At 39.0% G+C, this 21,077-nt stretch overlaps 1 protein-coding gene across 1 annotated transcript in view; it reads left to right on the forward strand.

The window, feature by feature from the left end:
* The first annotated feature begins 1,009 nt into the window (after positions 1–1,009).
* The window catches only part of LOC105395436, a 45,591-nt gene continuing 25,523 nt past the window's right edge, over positions 1,010–21,077 (forward strand). Inside the window, exons 1-6 of the mRNA XM_048633507.1 lie at positions 1,010–1,134; positions 1,805–1,889; positions 2,559–2,695; positions 3,634–3,758; positions 18,456–18,528; positions 18,898–19,023. Coding sequence (XP_048489464.1) covers positions 2,587–2,695; positions 3,634–3,758; positions 18,456–18,528; positions 18,898–19,023 — 433 coding nt within the window. The 5' untranslated portion in view covers positions 1,010–1,134; positions 1,805–1,889; positions 2,559–2,586. The remainder of the gene's footprint in view (positions 1,135–1,804; positions 1,890–2,558; positions 2,696–3,633; positions 3,759–18,455; positions 18,529–18,897; positions 19,024–21,077) is intronic.

Consider the following 21,077-nt stretch of genomic DNA (forward strand, 5'->3'; position numbering starts at 1 on the left):
GCGACACTATGTATTTACTTTGCTTTGTCGTCGGGGTGTTGGCTGGAGGATGCCCGAAACTTATTATCTACACTTTAATACTTTTAGTTACCTTTCTACAAGTAAATACCACATTTGTTTGAGAAAGCTAATCGGGTTCCGAGTATAGAGTAAAGTGGCACCCCTATTAATTTCTACTCTTTCCTGGTGCCTACCAGTGTAAGTAAGAATTATACTTACTTACCCTAAAATCACCCAAAATGTACTTGAACATAATTGTCAATAAAGTTGGCGAGTAAAAGTTTATCGACCCACTGTGCAAACTTACATGTGTGCGTGTCACTGCGTGTGCTGTGTGAAGAGCATTGAAAACCCAAAATTGGCGCGGCACGTCACCCTGTACGGGCCCTTAATCTTATTTGTCAAATATTTTGATTATGTAGGTATTTTAAATTTACATGCATTTTACAGAAGTAATATAATCTTATCAGTACCAAAATGTTCCCATGCTGTTATTCCATCATCATCACCATCGAGTCATCATCATTGAGGTAACTGAGAATGTCATAGATTTTTCTGGTTCATCTGTTTATCGCGATTTTTTTTTGGCAACGATTTTCGGATTCAAAATGTATTTTCGTAACTGTTCTTTTCATACGACTTCGCAATAGGAACCCTGAAACTTACATCGAATAGTACTTTTTGTTTAAGTATTTTTTTTACAAAGCTGGATTTAGTCCTCTTGTATAACAGCGTCCATTTATCTTTCAGCAGCTATGAGGGGCTCGTGGTAGGTATAAATTATGTATCCGTAATCCGTAACACATTGGACTTCGTTTTTTTTCTATGGTTGTTTTAGTGCACAGATTGCACAGGTAACTACAAAGGAGCGCCACAGCACTCTGTCCTCGGCTTTCCTATGGCTTTCCTCATCCAGCCACTACCGGTGACCGGTTTCAGGATATCAGAACAATAACAAATTGAAGGTTCGCAGAAGAAATAGAACAAAAGAGTAGAAAATATCACAGAACAAAATGGAAAATAATATGATGTGAAGTCAAAATTAATATTACCTATTCTTTTTATATTTATTTACAAACAGCGTTTTTGCTTTTATTATTGATGTGGAAATCATCTTAAACATTTTCAAGTAATGTAAGTAACCCAACGCTTCTGCACTTACTAAAAATAGTAAGGTGAAAATACATACACACACACACACTCACGCCTTGTACTACTGTACTCCCTTGCGGGGTAGGCAGAGGTGCATTGCTGAACCCACTTTTCGCCAGTGTTATGTTTAGTCCCAATGTAATAGGGGGCGAGCCTATTGCCATTTTACAGGCACATCCAAGACCCGAGAACAAATATCTGTGTTTACACAAATATCTGCCCCAGCCGGGAATCGAACCCGGGACCTTCGGCTCAGTAGTCAGGGTCACTAACCACTACGCCATTCGGCCGAATACATACACTTACTACTTTTATACACTCACGGGCAATGAAAATGTTCCGCTCACTAAAAGCCAACACCAAACGACCCCAATTTTTGCAAATATTTAAGATGAAATTTGGACTAAATAATACCGTTTTTAATGGTTATATCCTGATGCTCTATTAAATGTACTTCAATGTTGCAGAAGACGTCATTAAGCTAATCTTTTCTATTTTGGAGTAATTTGGTATTTTTCTCAGTGGGACCTTTTCATTGCCCGTGAGTGTACCTTCTCCTTCTTATGTTATGGACCGTTTCCACTGGCGAGAGAAAAGTTGGTTGACGGTACTAGCTGATGATGATGATTATTCAACTTTCGTTATTTTCCAGGCCATCTCCTTATTCCGAGGGCTGGCAAGACTGTTACCAGCCGAACCTGTGGTTCTTCTCCTTAATACGTCTGTTCAGGATGTTTGTTAGTCTATTCCCAAGATATTAAACCTTTTGAGTAAGCCTTCACTTCGTAGTTTTATTTGTAAAAAGGTGCGCCCAATTTTGCTGTCGCGCTAATATCAGAAGGCCTAGCACGAGGCTCAAGACGCGCACGTTAAGACGTGACAAAAGTTGGCGGCGCGCTCACACACATCGCGCGGCTTAGAGCGAGTGCGAAGGAAAACATTTGTCACGTCTTGACCTGCGCGTCTTGCGCCCCGTGCTAGGTCGTCCGGATACATATTAGGGGAGTCCCTTATGGGTTGTTCATAAAAATCCATTCAAAGTACCGATGCCGGTTTTTCAAAAAACACATAACCCTTTTCAGATAAGATTAAACAATAAAAGCAGTGGTCGAAATACAGGATGTTGCAAAAAGAGTACCTATAGTGAGCCGAAACATACCTACCTACATGTGCAGCATGTTATATCAGAGCCCGAAAATCAGAATTTCAAAATTGACCAACAAAGTTTCAATAGAAAATGAATATATTTTTTGGCGAATCTTGACATAAAAACAGATATAACACGCTGCTACCCTTTTTGCAACACCTGTATAGCCACCATATTTTGAACCATCATACTTTATGCCATGGAGTTAAGGTTGAAATACATAAATAACGAAATATTTATACTTTTTTTCCTTATAAAGGGATAAACTACCAAATATAAACTCTAAAATGGATTCACCCGGGCTGGTCGCGGTGATCAGAGGCAATAACTTGGGGCTCTCCGTGACCCTTGTGAACGAGAACAAACTGAAGAAAACCAGCAAATGTGTCGGTTCAGGTATGTTCTTTAAAGATTAGAGTCCACCTTCCGGCGTCGCACGTAACGGACGCATCGCATTCAGTCATTTTTGTATACTGAGCCGATGGTCCCGGGTTCGATTCCCGGCTGGGGCAGATATTTGTTTAAACACAGATATTTGTTCTCGGGTCTTGGATGTGCCCGTAAAATGGCAATAGGCCCGCCCCCTCTTACATTGGGACTAACATAACACTCTGGCGAAAAGTGGGTGCAGCAATGCACCTCTGCCTACCCCGCAAGGGAGTACATTAGTATAAGGCGTGAGTGCGTGTGTGTGTTTTTTGTATACAGGGTGTTGCAAAAAGGGTATAAGGGGGAAGGGGGTGACTCAGGGAGACATTCTGAACAACTTTTGTTCTACGAGTTTTTGAAATTCGCAAAAAAAATATTCGTTCTCCATAGTAAAAATTCATGTGACCAACCAAGTTTCTATGGAAAAGGAAATATTTTTTTTAGGATGCCCCCCTGACTCACCCCCTTTTGGCTTAGCATACTCTTTTTGCAACAACCTGTAGAAATTTACACAAGTGCGTCCATTTAATCGGCATTACCGCTGCCGTTTCTTCATACATTTATGACAATCCGTTTGCTGCGATACGTAGGTACGATACGATAGGTGGACGGTTACCTTGCAATAACCTTCCAGATATGGTGGTCTATTTTATGAGATGTGTGTTTTTGTTTATTATTTACTAGCTGTTCCCGCGCGGTTCGCTTCGCCTTAAAAAGTTTTCCCGTGGGAATTCCGGGATAAAAAGTAGCCTATGTTCTTTCCCAGGGTCTAGACCGTATGTATGCCAAATTTCATTCAGATCCGTTCAGTAGTTTTGGCGTGAAAGAGTAACAGACAAACAGACAGACACAGTTACTTTCGCATTTATAATATTAGTTAGTATTTACAAATTTTGTATTTTCAGATGCCAAAGTTGACTTTGAGAAGTCGTACAAAAAGAATAACAATGCCCACAAATGTACAAGCACGCTAAGCAACCGAGATATTCCACCTAAAGTGAATTACAACGGATACATAAATACTTTTTCGGTAAGAAAATTATACAGAGCCCGTAGCATAAATTTTATCGTGAACGTGAAGTAAAATTACTCGATGAATTTTGTAGGAAAATTTTAGTTCTGCTACCGACCGCCAGGGGCGCTGTTCATTTTTTCATACAAAATTTCTCGATGAATTTTACGTTCACGATGAAAATTTATGCTAAGGGCTCAGATCTTTCTTACTTTTAGTGGTAGCTCAGTCGAGTAAGCGCCCGCTTCTTACGCCAGAAATGCGGGTTCGTATCCCGGAGCTGACATCTACAATGTATATCATCGCCCTTACGGTGAAGGAAATCCATAAGTTCTAAACTGCTTTCCTAAGCTTGGGCCATTTCCCACCACGATGGTACATTGCGTTAGCGGGTTGGTGGGTTCACATAGCTAGATGTGCAGGTTTCCTAACGATGTTTTCCTTCACCGTAAGAGCGATGGTATACTGTCGCCTAAATAAATCCTACAGGTTAGGAAATAAAAAGGACGAACATAATTTAGTTTAAAAAGAAGATTTATTTTAAATAAGTAGGTAGATAGGTCGTCGGTTAGGCCAAGGTCAAGGGTGTCACACGCGCACTGGTTCGGTCCAGAAATACCGCACTCTCCTTGGCTTCCTGTCGAAGTGCAGGTCCAGGTCCAGGTCCAGGTGCAGCTCCAGGTCCAGGTCCACGTCGGGGTCGAGGGATCCGACGAGGTCAGCTACTCAGGTAGCGGGAGGGGAAGCCCGGGACAGTCGCCCGGGGTGAGTCTTCCGTGGTCCGGAACTGGCCGATTTAATCGGTCCGGCAGTTGTTCCTGGAATCGCAGAGCAAGGAAGCGATTAGATTCCAGCAGCGATACGGATGGCAAGTTAGCCTTAGGTTCGTACGGGAAGTCTAGAAATACTGCTTAGCTTTTCCAAAGGCAAAAGGAATAAAGGTGGCGTTATGAACAGTAATGTAAAGTACATGATGATTGATGAATGATTAAGTTAGGTAAGATAATTTACAATGTAACTAAAATATATGCAACTACGAGATTAAGACTATTCTCATAGTTCATTAAATCACTAGATCCAGTGCATACTTAAGTATGCATTCATACAAGAAATAGAAAACAAGCACTGTAATAAGCAAAAGGCAAGGCACTAATTTAACCAACGGTTATTTTCAATGACAAAAGGTCAACGGTTTTATATTTAAAAATGCACAGCATTAAACACAATGACACACAGCTAATTACTAACATAAGAAGGTTTGCACAACTTACCCAGATGGGAACAACGTATAAACACTTATTGAGAACAGTAATAATTATTAACGTCTAGATTTGACGAGTTAGGTACTCGCAGACAAGGTACGTATCAGATTTATTATGAGCGGCTAGTTGCCAGAGCGGTGAGCAGAGACTGATCGCCGTGCAAATCAATGCGCCCCTCCCGTAGTCGGCCGGTCGCTTATCGCTAGATCTAAGGTGAACAAAGGGTGACGTCGCGAGTGGACGAAACTATTCGCTACTTATAATTGGAAACGGTTTGTCGGTGAGAACGTACTTTAGAACCTACACTTTTATTATCACTTATCGTAATAGAACTAGATCACTTAATTAAAGTATGTTTATTTATTAGGTTTATTAAAATTAGGTTTTAGGTTTTATTTATTATAAGTTAGAATAGGTATAATAAGGTACTAAGATTAAGGCGTTTCGTAACGCTACGTTACATTACCCCCTCACCTACAAGAGTATTTTACCTCAGTAAAATACGATAAATAGACAGCTAAACTAAAATAAAAATAATGATCTATTTACAACTATTTACAATGATTACTAATAATATTCTTAAGTTTTTTTTATATGCAAAATCTATACAATTTATGTCATACTTTCAATAAATACAACAAGTATGACACAAGAAAAAAATCTAACTGCTAATCTAAAAATATTATTCTCTTAGCCGAGTATTTACAATTTTTAGGTCTTTAATATGCCAAACACCTAAATCCCGACCATTCATATCCTCGAGGATATAAACTAATGGTGAGCGCTTATGTTTTACGCGACATTTTTGATACTTGGGGGCCAACTTCTTAGCAAAATAAGCGTCTTTGTCACTTTGGAAGTAACAGCGCTTCCACACGATATCCCCTACGTTAAATTCAGCATCTTTACGACGTAAGTTGTATCGCTGACTATTCTTAGCATGGGCTTGCCATAGTGCAGCTTGAACTTCACCAAAAATACCAGCCAAGTGACCTAAGTTCTCAGCGTAAGCATCTCTTGGAAGAAAAACCATGTCCTTTGAGTCATCATTCTCCAAATAATGTGACCCGCAGGTTACCAATTCACGGCCATGCACCAAGAATGCAGGAGAGTACCCGGTAGTTTCGTTCACCGAATTATTGATGGCAAACTGAATTTGAGGTAAATTCAAATCCCATGTTCTGTGATCATTGTTTACAAAAGTAGACACAGCAGTAACAATAGTTTTGTTATATCTCTCCACAGTGTTTACTTGTGGGGTATATTTAGGGGTAAAATGTACATTAGGCACTTTATATTTTTTGAACAGCCTGTCAAGCTCATGGCTAATGAACTGACAGCCATTATCCAGGACAACAGTTTGAGGTATACCATGTACTAGGAAAACATCATTTTCCAAATGCTTGGTCACTAAATCCGCAGTAGCTCTACGGAGTGGGAATATAAAACAATACTTGGAAAAACAGCAAGTCACAACAAAGATGTAGTTGTTCTGTTTCCGAGTATTAGGTAGGGGTCCAACCAGATCGATAGAGAGTACCTGAAAAGGTCTAGAAACATCCTTAGGCCTGCCCATTTTACCTAAGGTGCCATGAGTAGGCAGTTTGTATGCAAGACAGGTGTCACACCGAGAGATAAAACCAACCACATCAGCATACATGCCAGGCCAATAAAAACGAAGTGCTAAGCGTTTATATGTCTTAAACACGCCGAAATGTCCAGCTATAGGTTCTGAATGACATTCGTTAAGGACATTCTCTCGCTGTTCTAAAGGAACAACCTGCTTCCAGTCAAATTCCGAGGTTAAAACAATTTTGTTTTTCATATGCCTGTACAAGGTATTATTTTCCACTCTATAGTTAGGGAAACTGATGGGAGATTCTTGACAGCCTTTATAGATTTTAAGATACCAGGGGTCTTTTGTAGTAGGGGGAGAGGAAACTACATCATTACTACTGCTGGTAATGGCATCTGTAGGAAAGGCTCTTGAAAGAGCGTCAGGGACCACGTTGTCTTTGCCACGACGGTGTTTGATCTCGAAGTTAAACGAGGAAAGACGGACACCCCACCTAGCGAGACGCCCAGTAGGATTCGAAAGAGAAAGAAACCACTTAAGTGCCGCGTGATCTGTGAAAATACTGAAGGTACTACCATTTTCCAAGTAGCAACGCCAATGTTCTAAAGCGGTAAGCACAGCAAGGGCCTCTCGTTCTGTTGTGCTGTAGTTTCTTTCTGCTTTGTTGAGACTACGACTCATGTAGGCAACTGGGTGTTCGACACCATCAATGGTCTGAGCCAGCATCGCGCCGATCCCAAAGTTACTGGCATCAGTGTGAACCTCAAAAGGATAGTCAAAGTTAGGGCAGGCCAAGACAGGTGCTTGGACCAGCCGGGATTTGAGCTCCAAGAAAGCTTTATCAGCTTCAGGAGTCCACTGAAAAGGAGGCGAGTTCTTTTTCGTCGATGTCAGGCTGTTAAGTGGACCAGCAACCGTACTGAAATGCGGGATAAAACGCCTGTACCAAGACGCGGTACCGAGGAAGCGTTTTACCTCTTTCCTAGTTGTTGGAGTAGGATAATTCAGTATAGCCTCAACTTTCTCTGGATCAGTACGAAGGCCCTGAGCATCGACAATGTAGCCAAGATAACGAAGTTTGCTACGAAAAAACTGACACTTATCAAGGTTCACAGTAAGGTTAGCTGAGCGCAGTTTATCGAGCACGCGTTGAAGCAAAGATACGTGCTCTTCAAAGGTTTTACTTATGATGATAAAATCATCTAAATAAGCGAAGACTTTTAGTTCAAACTCGGGACCAAACAACATATCCACAAGTCTTTGCTGTGTAGCTGGAGCGTTAGTAAGTCCAAAGGCTGTTACTTTGAACATGAGGCTACCACGCCCAGGCACGTAAAATGCTGTCTTTTCGCGATCTGGCTCATCTATCAAAATTTGCCAAAACGATTTAGATAAATCAATGCTAGAGAGGTATCTAGCATCTTTCAGGTTGTCCAAGATCTCACTTACATAAGGAAGATTATAAGCGTCCTTCTTGGTGACAGCATTAAGTTTCCGACTATCGAGGCAAAAGCGAGGTTTACCATCCTTCTTGCCAACAACCAAGACGGGTGAAGACCAAGGACTTTCACAAGGTTCGACCACGTCCAATGCAAGCATCTCATCAACTTGTTCCGTAATGATGCGTTGCTTCTCCGGAGACATACGATAGTATCGCTGTCTGATAGGCTCCGCATCACCGGTGTTGATTTTGTGAGTGATCAACTGAGTTCTACCTAAGCCTTTCTCACCAAAGGATATATCTTTAAATTGCTCCAAAACATTGTCAGCTATCTGTTTTTGGGCACTATCGAGGTTATCGTACGCATGAAGGTGAACTTCAGAAGAGATTTCTGACAAGCCAGGATCAGTCTGAAACAAGTTCTCAGAGTTTGAGAGGTACTTCGGGCACAAGTCAAATTGAGTCCAGAAATCTATACCTAGTATAAGAGTAGTATCGATCTCGGGAACAATGTGAGCTTTTATGAGAGAAAACTTTTCCTCAAATGAAACCGGCAGAAGCATAAAACCTAGTGAGGTTATCTTCTGACCACCTGCAGCAGTAACTGTGATTATGTCATCAGTACACATAGTCAAATCATATTGAAGAAGACGCTTGTGAGAATCCCTACCAAGGATTGTAACAGATGAGCCAGAATCAAGCAAACCGTACATATCAAGATCATCAGTATTGTTGATTCGTATTTTGACATAGGGACGTGGGTCTTCACTCGGTTTTGAATTGAAAATTGGGGAAATAGAATGAGTTGTAAAGAAACTCTTAATGGTCAACAGCCATTTATTCCATTCCGAGATATCAAAATAAGTAGCTGCTGGTTTTCCACAATTTTCATTATTTAGTTTTTTGACCCGTTGCATTTAGGGCATTCAGGTAGACGTACGTCCTTCATACCACATTTGAAGCAGAAGATTGTACGTTCAGCCGTACATTCCTTCATTGAGTGAGTGTTGACGCGACAACGCTGGCAATACTTCTCAGGTTTAGACACCGCAGCAGTTTCAGCGGCTTGAACCTCGAAAACCGGACTAGATTCAGGTTTAAAAGATTGGAAAGGCTTAGATTTGTTAAAATATTGTTTGCTCTGTGTATTATTGTATTTTTTATGTTGAGACTGATAGGCAAACTCAGGCGCTAACGTTTTAGAGCTCACAGAAGGTGGTTCCCTATAATTATCGGAGCGAACCTTAATATGTTCATAATTCCGACAAATAACCCTTAAGTCATCCACAGACTTTAAAGAAGGGCTCGCAGCAATTATTGTCGAGTAACATGGACGAATGTTGTGTAAAATTATTTCTAATTTATCTTCATCGCTCAAGGGATTGCTAAGACGCGAAAACATGCCTTCCATTATTGATAAATAGATAGTGATAGATTCACCATCCCCTTGGGTTCGATCCCGTATTTCAGAAGACATACGATAATCATAGTCTAGTATATCAAAATCAGCTTTGAGACGTGAAACTAGAGTGTTCCAGTCATGTATTTTACTTTTGACACTACGATACCAGTGTAATGCATCGCCAGTTAAAATATCAACCGCAGAGGCTAGCATTTTTGACTCCGAGATGTTTTTCGACTCACGGAACTCTTCGAGTCTTTGAATGAAAGAACGGACACAGGTTTTTCCATCATATTTCAATTGTTTGAGGTCATTAGAAACTCCACGATCACAGGTCACGGAGATTTTAAGATCAGATTGATCAAGTTTACTAGCAACTATATCCTCATTTGACGCGGCAGTGTCTTGCATAGTGTTTGGCTCACTAACAGTTTTCTGTGATAAAAGTGAGAAGGCAGAAAAACATTTCTCGTAGGTTTTAAGAACACTACTTATTATATTCTTTTGTTCAGATAAGTTCGGTTTCTCTATTCGCTGTAATCTATAAAACACGTGATTTAATAGTGATCTAGTTCTATTGAGTAGCGATTCAACATAATTTATGTTCAAGGACTCGATATTCGTTTTTATTTTAGCAAGAGTTTCTTGTAAACCCTTAACGTCATCCTCAAAACTATAAACCGAATCAAGAATATCATCAGGTGGATATAATTGAGTTAATTTGGTAACTTGTTTGCGTAAACTCTCTACTTTATCGGATGGATCTTCACCACGTATAGCAACCTCATACATTAATTCCGACTTTTGTAAGAGTAAAAATTTTATAGGATAAGCCATATTATCCAGTAGGGACCTTTTAGTTCTAGCGCAAGAAAAAAAAATTATAAGCAGTAACTAGGTATGTTGTGCAAAACCAATGAACAAATATTTATAATACACAATATAAAAAGGAGAACAAAAAAGTATATATGAGAACACAATCAAAACACAAAAAGAAAACAAACAGAACACCCAAAAAAAAACAGAAAACAGCAGGAAAAAAATTACGGTACAAAACGCTCTACAAAATATGTACCTATAAAATACACAATATAAAGAAGAAAAAAAAAAAAAAAAAAACTTAAAAGTATATGTACAAAAACCAGCTATTATTGTAATTTTTTTTTATATAAAAAAAAAAACAATAATAGTACACCACGACGAGTGTAGTAATAGTGCAATAAGGAAAAAAAATAAAAAAGGAAAAATCACAAAAAAATATAATGGACAGGCAAAGACAGGCGAAACAACATATATCTCAACTAGTGTGCCGAAACAAACATACCATAATAAAAGTAAATTTTGTGGTACTTTAAAAAAACGGCGTAAAAACGATTAAACCAAGGAAATGAAACTAGGGTTTTCGTAGGGGTACACTAGTTGAGAAACAACAAAATAAGATAACAGCACACCAATGAAATCCAACACCATGAATAACTAAGAGTATACCTACGCAGTACGGTATGACCCTCTTGACCTTAAAACCACGTCTATGGGCGCCATTGTCGCCTAAATAAATCCTACAGGTTAGGAAATAAAAAGGACGAACATAATTTAGTTTAAAAAGAAGATTTATTTTAAATAAGTAGGTAGATAGGTCGTCGGTTAGGCCAAGGTCAAGGGTGTCACACGCGCACTGGTTCGGTCCAGAAATACCGCACTCTCCTTGGCTTCCTGTCGAAGTGCAGGTCCAGGTCCAGGTCCAGGTGCAGCTCCAGGTCCAGGTCCACGTCGGGGTCGAGGGATCCGACGAGGTCAGCTACTCAGGTAGCGGGAGGGGAAGCCCGGGACAGTCGCCCGGGGTGAGTCTTCCGTGGTCCGGAACTGGCCGATTTAATCGGTCCGGCAGTTGTTCCTGGAATCGCAGAGCAAGGAAGCGATTAGATTCCAGCAGCGATACGGATGGCAAGTTAGCCTTAGGTTCGTACGGGAAGTCTAGAAATACTGCTTAGCTTTTCCAAAGGCAAAAGGAATAAAGGTGGCGTTATGAACAGTAATGTAAAGTACATGATGATTGATGAATGATTAAGTTAGGTAAGATAATTTACAATGTAACTAAAATATATGCAACTACGAGATTAAGACTATTCTCATAGTTCATTAAATCACTAGATCCAGTGCATACTTAAGTATGCATTCATACAAGAAATAGAAAACAAGCACTGTAATAAGCAAAAGGCAAGGCACTAATTTAACCAACGGTTATTTTCAATGACAAAAGGTCAACGGTTTTATATTTAAAAATGCACAGCATTAAACACAATGACACACAGCTAATTACTAACATAAGAAGGTTTGCACAACTTACCCAGATGGGAACAACGTATAAACACTTATTGAGAACAGTAATAATTATTAACGTCTAGATTTGACGAGTTAGGTACTCGCAGACAAGGTACGTATCAGATTTATTATGAGCGGCTAGTTGCCAGAGCGGTGAGCAGAGACTGATCGCCGTGCAAATCAATGCGCCCCTCCCGTAGTCGGCCGGTCGCTTATCGCTAGATCTAAGGTGAACAAAGGGTGACGTCGCGAGTGGACGAAACTATTCGCTACTTATAATTGGAAACGGTTTGTCGGTGAGAACGTACTTTAGAACCTACACTTTTATTATCACTTATCGTAATAGAACTAGATCACTTAATTAAAGTATGTTTATTTATTAGGTTTATTAAAATTAGGTTTTAGGTTTTATTTATTATAAGTTAGAATAGGTATAATAAGGTACTAAGATTAAGGCGTTTCGTAACGCTACGTTACAATACATTGTACTTAAATTCAAAGAACTCATTGGTATACAGGGTGTCCCAAAAGTCAACGTCATCCCTTAAAGGGCTCATAGGTCAGCTCATGAGAGGCCAGAATATCACAATATGACCTTAGTAAAAACTCGATAATTTTCGAGATATTGACACTTTTATAAATTTGTTGAAAATCGACACCTTGGATCAGTTTTTTGCGTGCCGCCGGTACAAAAAACCATATTGTTAGAATTTGTTTGGTGTCGCATCACCCTGTATAGCCCTGCTATTGATCGCAGTCAAAAAAAATATCGAGTAATGCTGTATGTTTAAAAAAAACACGGTTTTCAAAGTCATAAAAGGTAATCGTATTTTTTTATAAACAACTTTGACTCTACATACTGTAAAAAAAATATACCACGCAAACCTGGCACCTTATTTGAAAAGATTGCTCATTTAATGCAGTTTCCAAAATGGTATGAAAACTCAAACTCAAACTCAAACTCAAACTCAATTTTTTTTATTCATCGTACAAATATAAAATTTTCTGATGAACGTCAATTTTTACAAATTACTCTCCGTTCGGATAAGGGGGGGCTCTTTCTGTCTAAGGAGAAGAACGGAGGCAAGAAACTCCTGAGCCATCTTTTCAAAAAAAGACTTAAAACTAGTTGGTATACAATACATATAAGCTTAATAATTATTATTATAATAATATGAGCAGAGCTAACTACTTATCACAGCCATGCATTAACGTCCTCTAAGTAATCATCAATTTTATAATAAGCTTTTTTACTGAGTTTCTCTTTAATGTAACACTTAAACTTATTCTCTGGCATTTGAGCAACTTCTGCTGGAAGCTTATTATAAAATCTAATACAGTACCCTAAAAACGATTTATTAACTTTCGCCAGACGCATCGCTGGAAAAGCCAGCTTATGCTTGTTCCTAGTATTAATGTCATGATTACTGCCAATTGTATCAAAAGTTGAAATATTCTTTCGTACATACATTAAATTGGAAAAAATGAACTGACATGGAACTGTAAGGATGTTAATTTCTTTAAATAGTTCTCTCAATGAATCCCTGGAACCAAGTTTGTATATAGAGCGGATGGCTCTTTTCTGTAATACAAATATAGTTTCAATATCAGCGGCTCTACCCCAAAGCAAAATGCCATACGACAATAAGCTGTGGAAATAACTAAAGTAAACTAATCTGGCGGTTTCAACGTCGGTCAGCTGTCTAATTTTCCGTACAGCAAAAGCTGCGGAGCTCAACCTTCCAGACAATTTTTCAATGTGAGGTCCCCACTGTAACTTTGAATCTATAGTCATCCCAAGAAAGACAGTATCATTAACTAGGTCCAATTTATTCCCATCTAGAATAATGTTAGTATCGCATTGTCTAACATTCGGCAGTGTAAATTTAATACATTTCGTTTTCTTAGAATTCAATAGAAGATTATTAACGGTAAACCAATCGTGTATGTCAGATAGAATTGAATTAATTTCATTAAAATTATTTTCTCTTCTTTTCACTTTAAAAAGCAAAGAAGTATCGTCAGCAAATAAAACTATATTAGTCAATTTTTCAACCATAAAAGGCAAGTCATTAATATAAATGAGGAATAAAAATGGTCCTAGAATAGATCCTTGAGGGACGCCTATTTTTACATGAGCCCCCTGTGATTTAGTATTGTTAATATCGACCCTTTGTTGTCTCTTGTCTAAATATGAAGATATCAAATCTAAAGCCTTTCCTCCTATTCCATAGTATCTAAGTTTCGAAATTAAAGTCTGATGGTCTACACAATCAAACGCCTTCGACAGATCACAGAAGACTCCAATAGCATCGTGATGGTCTTCCCAGGCGTCAAATATGTGCTTAATCAACGCAGTACCGGCATCGGCTGTTGATTTGCCTTTTGTAAAACCATACTGCTGGCTATGAAACAATCGAGCATCATTGAAATGCAAAAGCATCTGACTGAGTATGACCCTCTCAAATATTTTACTCAAAACTGGAAGAACCGAGACAGGCCTGAAATTTGCAGGGTCCTCCATATCCCCACTTTTGAACAGAGGTATAATTTTACTAAATTTCATAAGATCTGGGAACACACCTTCAGCGATACATTTATTAAAGATGTTAGCCAAAATTGGGGCGATTTTATTAATAATAGAAAGAACAAATTTAACTGACATTCCCCACAAGTCTTCAGTTTTCTTCATATTTAATGACTTAAATGTTTTTATAATAGTTAATGTATTAATATATCTGAATTTAAATTCCTTATCGGTTGAAGGTGCGTTCTCCTTCGTCAGGGTTTCAGCTGCTGCAGCCGAAGAATCTAGGTTACACGTAGTCTCTAAAGGAATGTTCGTAAAAAACTCTTCAAAGACCCTCGCCACCGCATCATTCGATGTTATAATGTCATTGCCTACCTTCAAAGATAAATTTGTCTCGCGTGTTCGATTCTTCCCCGTTTCGTTATTAATAATAGTCCAAACGGCCTTAGATTTGTTAGCAGAGTCTTTAATCTTGTTATTAATAAAAATTGTCTTCGCACAGTGACAGACACATTTATACATCTTGCTATATTTCTTCACATAAGATTGAAAGTCAGGTCGGAGTATGAATGTTTTCATCTCATACAGATCATATAATGTCGCCCTGCTTTTGATACCCTCTGTAGCCCAGTCACAAAATTTAATTTTATTGTCACTCAAAACTTCCTTCGTTTCAAAATTACTCTCAAACTCATCAGCTATTATCTTAAACAAGTTACTATACATCTCATTAGAATTGCAATCTAATTTAACCTTCGGAAGTTTTTCGTCTAGTTTCTTCAAGTAATTGTCAATTTTCTTTGTAGTAATCGGTCTGCATCTCACCTTAGTTTTATTTGTCTTGTCAGTGTTTACTAAGGTAATGGTCTGCCCACTGTGATCTGACCTCAGACAATTAATCACACTACTGTCTTTAAACTCACAGTTACAGAATATGTTATCTAGACAAGTGGCTGACGTGGGTGTAATTCTAGTTGGTTCCAGAAAAACATTAAAAAGATTAAATGATTTAAAAAGTAACAACAATTTCGACCTATTAGGAGAGTCACCTAATAGGTCAACATTAAAGTCACCACACACTATTACTTCCTTTTTACTATTGGAAGCTAACCTTAGAACATGACAGTCTCAAAGGTAATAAAATCACCAGTAGGTGGCCTGTAGGTACATACTATTATATACTTATTAAGCTCTGCACATGAAATTTCTATATGGTGTTTAACAGAAAGAGCAACTATATCCTTTCGTTCTTTACATTTACAATTTTCTTTAAGAAATATAAGTGACCCACCATGCTCGTTGATATTTCTGTTAAAACAGCTTATAAGTTTGTAATTTTTTAATTGGAACATCATTTTATTCTCGTCTAACCAATGTTCTGTGATACATAAACAATCAATGTTAAATTTTTCCGAAAATAGTTCTATTTCTAACAATTTAGAAGAAATACTCTGAATATTCTGATGTACCAATTTAAATTCATTCTTAAATGTCTTGTCCTTCGATAGTTTTGAGCCGAGAGAGCAGTGAACTGAATCAATCTTTATATCAACGCTATGATGCTCTCCCGTTGTCTGAAAATCTAATTTAAATCTACTGTACTATTTTCAGTATTACTACTGACGGTGTCAATAGGGACACAAGTTTTCTTCGTTATAATGCTTATAACTGAGTTAATAAGAGGAGCTACTTCTGTAGCTAAACGTCGTTTCTGATTTAAGGACAGAAATAAACTGTCCCAGGTCAACTTAAAATTATCTACATACAAATTAGTATCAAAGAAATTGATACAGTCAGATTTATAACACGCATTGTACATATTTTTATTTAGGCTACATGTCATATAATTGTATTTGTCAGGCAGTGTGCAAGAATAAGGAAATGCACAAACAAATATATGTTTTGCAGGAATGCTTTCTAATATAGCAAAACTTCTATTTATATCAGAATTTGACACACCTAAACTATTTCCCACCATAATTAATATAGTAGTTTTTTCGGTGTACGACCTCTCTGAAATCAGTTGTACTATTTGTGCGAATGAAAGTTCTGGGTAACAATGATTAACAACATTTCCAGTTACATGATTACCCAACATGTGCCCGAAATCCTTGCCAAGCCTATCGGAGTATACAACTGTGCTGTAATCCTTGGCTGAACTGCTACTACTTGTATCAGTAGTAAGCCTTGTCAAGTAAGTGGGTGACATCTTAGGTAACTGCTTATTACCTACTATTCTACTAGCTGCCTGAGCATAGGTGGGTATCCTATGTAATTTATTATTGGAGGTCGGAAAAACATCTGCTGTAGCCGATTTACTCTGGATGACCCTTGAGGATGGCGTGGCCGTCGGGAGGCTGGTGGTGGCCCTCGGGAGGATGGTGGTGGCCCTCGGGAGGATGGTGGTGGTCCCCGAGAGTCTGGTGGTGATCCCCGAGAGTCCAGTGGTGGCCAACGGGATGCTGTTTGTGGCCTCCGAGGTGGTGGTGGCCCTTGGGAGGATGGTGGTGGTCCCCGAGAGTCCAGTGGTGGCCAGCGGGATGCTGTTTTTGGCCTCCGAGGTGGTGGTGGCCCTCGGGAGGATGGTGGTGGTCCCCGAGAGTCCAGTGGTGGCCAGCGGGATGCTGTTTGTGGCCTCCGAGGTGGTGGTGGTGGCCTCCGGAGATGCGGTGGTGGCTTCAGCAGGTGAAGACTTCTCCGGCAGCATCTCAACCCGAACTAAGCCCACACTACTCAGCACCAGCAGCTAGTTTTCGTATTCCAGAGTTCTCTGTTCTAGGGCAGACTTCAGTGTGGCCAGCCTAGACTGTAGCATGGCAATGTTGAACTCGCACTCTTGGTTGTTGTCTGCGAGCTTCTGGTTGTAGTCTGACATCTCCTGTTCATATTTATTCACCAGTAGTTGAAGTCTCACTCTATCCTTTGTCAATGGAAGGTGCGTCTTATGCTTTTTCAATGCTCGCTCAGACTTCCTGATATATTTCTTTATTTTAATATATTTTTTAAGCCTGTTTGCACCTGTGATATTGGTTGATTTTCTTGGAGTTGTGAGGTCTATTGTTGGCATAGGGGTGGGGTGTAGGGTGACTAATTCATCGTACAATGCCATTGTCTTAAACGTTGCTATTGTTTCAATTAACAAAGAGTTATTGCTATTTTAGTACAAAACGACCTCGATGTAAAATTGTTTGAAGGAAATTTATCTGACTGAATTTATTAAGGGTAAGTTATGTTGGAATGAGTAAAAGTAAAATAGGTGGTGGGGTCAGCCGTGGCAACATAGATGACGCAAAAATAGCTAAGAAAAAACCTACCAAACTCTTATAAAACATATTTTGCGTTTTTTACACCTTATTTAAAAAAAAAACAATCATTTATTGACTTTATTTTTATTTCTCAAAATTATAACACCACATTATTATATTAAGTACATAATCAGCAAAAAATAATACTCATTAATGGTCATAATCATAATTTTGAGAGTTTGGTTTTGTTTAACAATAACTTTAAAATTAATAACAAGTAATTAGAGGTAATGTTAATGACAAACTGATCTGTCCCTTTTTTGGATACTGTGGGTGTACAATGTACATACATGTGTAAGCGTTTTACTTGTACAATATCACACATTTGTACTACTCAGGAATGTACGTTACCATGCGCTACATTTATGGGGAATATGGAGTTGCTATAGTCCAGAATATACTCTAACTCTAATAGAGAAAGATACTCAAAATGCGTTTTTTTTATTAACTGTGACAACTTAGTCTCTTTTCCCACTCCCGGCCACACCACCTATTTTACTTTTACTCATTCCAACATGACTTACCCTTAATAAATTCAGTCAGATAAATAGATACCGGGGCGGCACGCAAAAAACTGATCCAAGGTGTCGATTTTCAACAAATTTATAAAAGTGTCAATATCTCGAAAATTATCGAGTTTTTACTAAGGTCATATTGTGATATTCTGGCCTCTCATAAGCTGACCTATCAGCCCTTTAAGGGATGACGTTGACTTTTGGGACAACCTGTATGTCAGCGCCGGGATTCGAACCCGCATCTCTAGCGTGAGAAGCGGGCGCTTACCCGACTGAGCTTCCACCGCTCTATATGGCGACCGACCCTTAAACTTCAGCTTTATTTTCCAGTCTCTTCATGATTTATTTATTTTATTTTACAGCACGCTAAACGAGGTAGAACTAATGCTTTATTTTCTACAAATCGTAATATTTATTATCAAAGAACCTTACCAGGTAAATTTATATGCTATATACGAACTTATAATTAAAATGGCATTTACCAAAGGATAGCGATTGTCGCCGGGGACTGAAATAGTCACGTTATTACGTTAAAGTCGTTGAACCACAAGAATGACCACATTTCCGCTTATTAAAGGGCTTATACCTTTAATTTGCAACACCCTGTATATCTGGGGTAGTTATACCAAATATTCTTTGGTTACATCAATTATTCATCAGTCTACCATCCCGCACTAGGCCCTGGTGGACTCGGCTTAAAACCCCTCCTTTATTGGAAGGAGACCCGTGCCCCAGCAGTGGGGACGTGATGGGTCGTGATGACGATGATGTGATGATCAATTATGAAGTCTGTTGCTGTTTCAGGTTCCAATACGAAAGCTGAACAACTGTTTAAGGACTCTTTAAGGAGATACTCATTCGACAACAAAGCGAGATGTTACGAACAAGCTGATGTTATTGCAAAATCGAAGCTGAAAAAACTCATAAATGGTTAGTATTTTTGAGCTACCTTGAAGAGGCTTGAAGGATTTTCTTGAAAAAAGGTAGTAAATGCTTTTAGCATTATGTGCATCTTTTGTGCACTTCTCTATCTATCTCTCTCTTGGCGTCCTATGACCCCCTCGTGGGACAAAGGGCAGACACAACGGTTCTCCATCTCTGTCTGTCGACGGCAGCGAGCTTCACCTCGCACTTCTCTACGGGTGTCCCAAAAGTCAACGATATGCCTTGGAGGGCTGATAGACCAGCTCATGAGTGGAAAGAATATCATAATATGACCTCAGTAAAAATTCAATAGTTATCGAATTTTTCCTGAGATCATTATTATGATGGGCTAGTCCAGTGTTTTTCAACCTTTTTCATGACGCGACCCCCCTGGTATTAAAAAATATTTCGCGACCCCCTTGACCCTTCGGTTTTTATTAATATGTAGGTATGTATAAAGGGCCTTCACAAGCGTGCGCCACGCCGTTCTGTCCTCAGCAACCGCTCTGGCCTGCGTCCAGCTCAGGCCTTGCGCTCGCAGCTCGCCGTCCACTGTGCGCCGCCATGTGTCCCGAATTATCGGGAGTTGTACCGATTTCGACTCACAGAATAATCAAGATAATTATTCTGAGTGTAGACGAGTCTTAATATTTTTTTTTTTTTTTTTTTTTTTTTTTTCCCTGGCAACCCTACGAACCGGGTGTCAAAAAAATTAATTCAATTCTATCTGACATACACGATTGGTTTACCGTTAATAATCTTCTATTGAATTCTAAGAAAACGAAATGTATTAAATTTACACTGCCGAATGTTAGACAATGCGATACTAACATTATTCTAGATGGGAATAAATTGGACCTAGTTAATGATACTGTCTTTCTTGGGATGACTATAGATTCAAAGTTACAGTGGGGACCTCACATTGAAAAATTGTCTGGAAGGTTGAGCTCCGCAGCTTTTGCTGTACGGAAAATTAGACAGCTGACCGACGTTGAAACCGCCAGATTAGTTTACTTTAGTTATTTCCACAGCTTATTATCGTATGGCATTTTGCTTTGGGGTAGAGCAGCTGATATTGAAACTATATTTGTATTACAGAAAAGAGCCATCCGCTCTATATACAAACTTGGTTCCAGGGATTCATTGAGAGACCTATTTAAAGAAATTAACATCCTTACAGTTCCATGTCAGTTCATTTTTTCCAATTTAATGTATGTACGAAAGAATATTTCAACTTTTGATACAATTGGCAGTAATCATGACATTAATACTAGGAACAAGCATAAGCTGGCTTTTCCAGCGATGCGTCTGGCGAAAGTTAATAAATCGTTTTTAGGGTACTGTATTAGATTTTATAATAAGCTTCCAGCAGAAGTTGCTCAAATGCCAGAGAATAAGTTTAAGTGTTACATTAAAGAGAAACTCAGTAAAAAAGCTTATTATAAAATTGATGATTACTTAGAGGACGTTAATGCATGGCTGTGATAAGTAGTTAGCTCTGCTCATATTATTATAATAATAATTATTAAGCTTATATGTATTGTATACCAACTAGTTTTAAGTCTTTTTTTGAAAAGATGGCTCAGGAGTTTCTTGCCTCCGTTCTTCTCCTTAGACAGAAAGAGCCCCCCCTTATCCGAACGGAGAGTAATTTGTAAAAATTGACGTTCATCAGAAAATTTTATATTTGTACGATGAATAAAAAATTTTGAGTTTGAGTTTGAGTTTGAGTTTATTAATATCGGCGAGTTGAGGGTAGACTAATTTTATCTACGTAAACGAGCAGCGCGGGAGCGCTTTTCACTTTTGGTGAGCAGCCGCGGTGAGCAGACGGAGAGTGAGGGAGTTATCAGTGTCGTGGGTGCGAGAGGACCCCGCGGAGCGGAGCCGAGGCGCCCAGGCTCGGGGAGCCGAGGCGGGCGTGATGGCCCGGTTCAGACAACAGCCAGTTACTGCAAGTGCGCAGCTAAGTGACCTTTCTACTTACCTTTTATATCTCGTTTATGATTGATAAGTTATACCTACACTTGATTTCTTGATGTACCAATTGTGTTTATAAT

The sequence above is a fragment of the Plutella xylostella genome, chromosome 2, assembly GCF_932276165.1.
Source record: "Plutella xylostella chromosome 2, ilPluXylo3.1, whole genome shotgun sequence".
Classification (NCBI taxonomy): Eukaryota; Metazoa; Arthropoda; class Insecta; order Lepidoptera; family Plutellidae; genus Plutella; species Plutella xylostella.